At 54.7% G+C, this 5775-nt stretch overlaps 1 protein-coding gene across 1 annotated transcript; it reads right to left on the bottom strand.

Annotated features, from left to right (window-relative positions):
• Window positions 1–3511: 3511 nt before the first annotated feature.
• On the bottom strand, window positions 3512–4911 carry LOC118756323 (the record flags this gene model as incomplete). Its single annotated transcript, XM_036491096.1, has 2 exons — window positions 3512–4639; window positions 4720–4911. Coding segments are annotated over 2 exons (1318 nt in total), but the record flags the coding sequence as incomplete, so codon positions are not given.
• Between the last annotated feature and the right edge of the window lie 864 nt (window positions 4912–5775).

Below are 5775 nucleotides of genomic sequence, written 5' to 3'. Positions count from 1 at the left end.
AGGTGTCTCTCCCGTCTTCTCGCAACTGCCTCGCATTCGCGAAGCAGATGCAGAGGGGTCTCCTCAGCCACATCGCAGAACCGACATAGGTCGTTAGACCAGATCCCCAACCTGTGCAGGTGACCTCTCAGTCTGCAGTGACCCGTCAGAAAGCCTGTCAATATCCTTACCCTTTCTTTGGGAAGGTTTATAATTGCTCTATACCTTGTATGGTTGTAATCTCCCAGTAGGCTTTTAGCCTGGCGTTGGCCTGCCGTGTTACGCCAGTGCTGATTCCTTACTGTGTCCTTCTCCTTCCTGAGCTCTTCCTTGATTGTACTAGGTCCAACCGCTATGAAGGGCTCAGGCCCTATAGGCAACGAGGCGGCTGCCTTCCTAGCTAGTCGGTCTGCTTCCTCATTGCCGACAACTCCTACGTGACCTGGCACCCAAGTTAATTGGATGTCGTTGTACTCCGCCAGGGCGTTGAGCTTATCAATACACTCAAGAACCAGAGAGGACTTGACCTCAAATGATAATAGGGCCTTGAGTGCTGCCTGGCTGTCGCTCATGATCAAAATCCTTTCATTACGATAGTTCCTACGCAGGTTAATCTCTGCACACAGACTTATGGCATAGACTTCCGCTTGGAAGATGCTTGGGTATACGCCCATGGGTACCGAAAGCTTTAGCCTTGGCCCGTGAACGCCTGCCCCAATACCTTCGGGAGTTTTAGAGCCGTCTGTGTACCATTGCATTGAGCTCGCTTGTATCTGCCTCTCCAAAAAAGAGGTGCTCCAAGTCGACTTGGTGCAAAGCGCTATTTTGAATCTTCTGTCAAAGCTAACTAGTTTGGGCCTGTCGTCTCTGGGGAACAGAGCAAATGGAATTTGGGAGCCTAGCTTGTCCCTGTACCTCGATGGTAGGATTTTACCTTTACCAAAGCCTTCTCTTGCGAAGTTCAATAGAGTTCGCCTTGCTGCCTGTTCAATGGTAAGGTGCAGTGGCTCGAGCTCCAGAATCACCTCTAGCGCCGCCGTCGGGCATGTGCGCATTGCCCCCGTGATGCATACACACGCCAGACGTTGAAGCTTAGCGAGGGATTGTCTCACCGTTGCGAGGGTGGTCCTCGATACCCACGCCACTGCCCCATAAGTAACTATTGGTCTAACTATCATGGTATACATCCATCTTAGCATCTTGGGACTGCAGCCCCAAGACTTCCCGGCCAGACGTTTGCAAACCATTAGTGCCCGCGTGGCTTTGGATGTGGTCGCGTCGACATGGAATCTAGTGTTAGTCCTAGGTACTTGACTTCGGTGGCGACGTTGACGGCGACCCCATCCAAAGTGATGTTCCTCATACCTGGGAGCGTTCTTCTTCTAGAAAAGGGGACGATAACGGATTTGGAGGGGTTGATGCTCAGGCCCATACTCAAGCACCAGCCTCTCGCAAGGTTTAGTCCCCTTTGAACTATATCGCATAGAGTGCTCACGAACTTCCCCCTGGCAATAATCACAATGTCATCCGCATAACCTTGACAACGGATGCCATTATCAGTGAGGATCTGTAGAAGTTCGTCCACAACTAAGCTCCACAGAAGAGGGGATAAAACTCCTCCCTGTGGGCAACCTCTTGTAGTTTGTAGCTGTACTACGCCGTCCCCGATGTCGGTTTCAGCTATCCTTGAGTTGAGTAACCTGACTATCCACCTACGGATGGTTGCCTGTACGTTGCGTTTTTCAAGCGCCCGGTCGACACTACCGTGAGAGGTGTTGTCAAACGCCCCCTCATTGTCGATGAAGGCACAGAGTACTGTCTCCCCACACTCAAGAGCACCTTGTATATCCGTGGACAGGGCGTATAGTGCAGTGTCCGTGGACCTGCCCACTCTGTAGGCATGTTGGTCGGGGTGCAAAGGCGCTACCTTAAGGGTGTTGTTCCTAATTTCATGGTCGATGACCTTCTCCATTGCTTTTAGCAGAAAGGAGGTAAGACTTATCGGCCTGAAGGACTTAGCGAGAGAGTAATCTCTCTTACCTATCTTCGGGATAAATATAACCCGAGCTCTTTGCCACGCCTCGCGGATATGGGCAAGCGCTAAGCTCGCCCGCATGATGTTGACGAGGTGTGGCAGTAGGAACTCCTTACCTTGCTTCAGCAACACTGGACAGATGCCATCCACCTCAGGGGATTTGTACCGATCAAAGGAGTCCAAAGCCCAGCAGACCGATCGGTGGGTGATTAGTCTTCTGGCCAGCTTCCAGTCTGCAGGGGATGGCCTAGTTCTTTGGTATGGTACCTCCCTCGTGGTCGGAGTGGCATCCGGGAAGTGGGCCGAGAGTAGGGCAAGCGCCCTCTCTTTTTCGTTCCCTGAGTAGGTACCATTAGCTAGCCGTATTGCTAGTTTGGTGTCAGTATGATCCCTCGCCAGGGCCTTATGTAGTCTCGCGGCTGCAGGAGTCGATGTGATGTCCTCGCTGAACTTCCTGAAACTGCCCCGTTTGGCTTTCCTGATCTCTTTACTGTACTTAGTTAAACTGGCTGAATACTCCGCCCAAAGCCCTGTACGCTTTGCCCTGTTAAAAAGTTTTCGTACCTGCTTTCTGAGCACCGATAGCTCCCGAGACCACCAGCTGGGCTGAGCCTTCCCTTTTGGTTTCGCCTCAGGGCAGCTGGAGTGAAAGGCATCCATTATGGCGCCATTCAGTTCGTTAACGGTGCTCTCTAACCTCATATGATCGACGTGCCTGTTCTTGGACTGTATTACAGTCAAGTTTGATTTTAAATTTTCGCTGTATCGTTCCCAGTCAGTTTTCCTGGGGTTCCTAGTTGCTTGGTTTGTTCTCGCCTCCGCTCCCAACACAAATTGGATAATCCTGTGGTCCGATAATGAAGGTTCCGACGAGACCCTCCATTGGGTGACCAGAGGGCTAGCCAATCTGTTGCTGAGCGTAACGTCCAGTACTTCTTCCCTAGCCCTCGCAACAAATGTCGGTGTTTGGCCAACATTGTGGATGCTAAGTTCCTCGCTTAAAATGTACTTTAAGAGACACTCACCTCTGCGATTTGTGTCCGTGCTGCCCCATTCAACATTATGGGCGTTCGCATCGCACCCCACTATAAGATGGAGCCGTCTCCTCCTGCAGTACTCCACTAACCTCTGTACCTCTTGTGGTGGGGCATAGCTGCTGTCCCCCGGAAAGTAGGCCGCAGCGAACACCACCTCTACGTTGCTATCGCAAATGGTCAGCGACGTCTGCACTGCGACTAGGTCCTGTGTTAAAAATTCTGTAATGCAAAAGTAATCAATATTTTCTTTAAGCACTACACACGCTCTGGGCCTCTCGCAGGAGAGGTCCCAAATTACCTTGTTCCTTTTATGGTTGAGGCCCCTCACCTGGCCTCTGTACGTCAACGGCTCTTGGATCAGTAGGATGCCCAGGCCATCCGTGGCAAACCTGCTGGTGATGACCGCCGAAGCAGCCACCGCGTGATGCAGGTTGACCTGGGCTACTGCCAAGTGTCGGGGATTCATAGGTGGAGCTCGTCCAGGTCGGAGAGCTGTAGTTCGCTCTCGTTCCGCTTATCAAGCTCTAGTCGCCTCAAGTCCAAACCTGATAGCAGCTCCTGCGTTGAGGGCACGTGTTCCGCTGAGGTGGTGGTAGCGGTATGCCCGAGCGTGCTTGCGGGAGCTGGTGTTTCTGCAGGTAGTGGCTGCTCCGCCGGTAAGCCCGAGGTCGACTCGGCCGTCTGGGCAGCAGGGGAACCGGCGACCACGTCGATTTGAGTCTCCTGCGCCTCCGACTCCTTGCTGCCTGTCGCCTTTTGTCTCCACGGTCTTACCGTGACGAAGCTGAACCTGTAGTTTAGGTTGAAGCCAGCCCTCTTAATACTGACGTAGGACTCCTCATCAATACCTAGAAACAGCCTGAGCTCGTTTTCCTCAGTGGTGCTGCACACTACTTTCCACGCAGAAGTGTGGATACCCTCGTTCTGCGCTTTCAGTAGCCCCAGCGCAAACTCGGCAGATTTGTCGGCGCTCCTTGGGAGGAACACCGTGATGTTGTGCACCGGAGGGATTTCGTCCCCTCTCTTCGTGCACATCCCGGGTCCCTTCCAGCCCTCAAGTGCTGGTGCCTTCTCAGCCAGCCAGGTTGCTGTCTTCTCGTCCCTGCAATCAACGAGAAGCATACCGGACCTGAAATACACCCCGCAGAAAACCAGCGGGTGCGACCAACCTTTGAATACCTCCTCCATGATGGCATCTTGGAGTCTGGTTAAGTCCTCCGGGCTCAAGGCAGCAGCAGGGTACTCACACGGCAGCACAGCTACCCGGATGCCTTTGAGGGTCTCCGAGTAACTGGGCTGCTGAGTGGCGCTCTCCTGCACCTGTCCCTGCCCGGCCGGCCCAGCCAGGCTCTTAGGCCATGAAGTCGGAGTAGGTCGCTGATCCCGCTGCCGTTTGGTGCTAGGTGTCTCAGGCGGAGTGATTTGGTTGCTCCCTCTCTTGACTGCGTCCCCTTTATGGCCAGGGGGTTCCCCGCTTCTCCGCCATCCGGCGGGCGCGGGTCTGTGCTGCTGTTGTTGCTGTGGCCCGCTTCTCTGCTTTGCAGCAGGCGCGGGTAAGTGTACCTGTTTATTGGGCTCGCTCTTCCACCTATCGGCAGGTGCGGGTTTGTTGCCTTTGCTGCTACGCTCGTTCTCAACCTCCATTCTGACGCTGGCCATGGCCCTGGCCTCAACTGGGGCTTGCCCTGTTCCAGGTACCGGAGGTACCACTTGACCCCGGAGCCGCTCAAACCTTCGCGGTGTCGGTCGTCCAGAGCCCCGGGCTGACCTGGCAGAGGCATCGGAGGAGGTTTGGCCCTGCGGTTTTTCTTCTTCCTCTGCTTCTGCCAACCAGACTCGTCAGAAATGGCGCAGGCGTTGCTGCTGGGAGACCTGTGTCTACCTCTCCCTTTCCGGTTATCGCTGTCAGAGCGGCGCCGACTCTTTGAGCGCTCCCGGCTTTGTGAGCGGTGACGACTCTTTGAGCGCTCCCGGCTCTTTGAGCGGTGACGACTCTTAGAGCGGCACCGACCGCTTGAGCCATGCCGACTGTTGGAGCGGTGACTGCCCTCGGTACGGTGGCTGCTTTCTAATCTCGCTGTTACTGTGCGCCTATAAAGAGAACTGCCGGACCGGTGTTGCGGCCGATCTAATTCGGCAGATGAATCATACAAATCTAACACATCTTGATTTGCGAAAGTACCTTTTTTGCCCCGTGCCTTGCTACAGGACGCCTCTGCGCTGGTGCCTGGCCGTTCGTCATCCCTCGCATGCTCGATGAACAGCGATGCTTCTTCTACTGTCAGCTTGTCCAAGAAGCTGCGCTTGCGACCGCCTGCTCGACGAGGCGAGCTCAGCAGTCTAGTGTTTTGAAGGGGATCTCCAAACTCCGCCGCGCCAGCGCCTCTTGTCGCGGTAAGGCCACCGTTACTCCCCGATGCGGCCCGGTGTCGGAAAGGCGCCGTTCTAATACAGCCGGATTATTCCCTCCTGGCTGCAAACCGTCCAATAGGCACGGTGTCGCTTAACACCCTGGATTAGGAGGTGGCAGTTCTTGGTCACTGTTCTCCAGCGGCCTAAATCTGGAGGGAAGGTAGCGCGGAGGCTGCCGCATCCACGTTACCTCAGACCAGAAGAAGACCGGTTGGAGATTCAGCTAAGCCCCCACCAACGGCAAGGTGCCTGCCCTAGCGAGGGAGAACTGCAGGTTGCTGTCGCAGCCATCGCCGTCGCCGTCACAACCAC

The sequence above is a fragment of the Rhagoletis pomonella genome, unplaced genomic scaffold, assembly GCF_013731165.1.
Source record: "Rhagoletis pomonella isolate Grant_MI unplaced genomic scaffold, Rhpom_1.0 Rhpom_scaffold_09813, whole genome shotgun sequence".
NCBI lineage: Eukaryota > Metazoa > Arthropoda > Insecta > Diptera > Tephritidae > Rhagoletis > Rhagoletis pomonella.
This window is presented reverse-complemented; position numbering and strand designations above follow the sequence as displayed.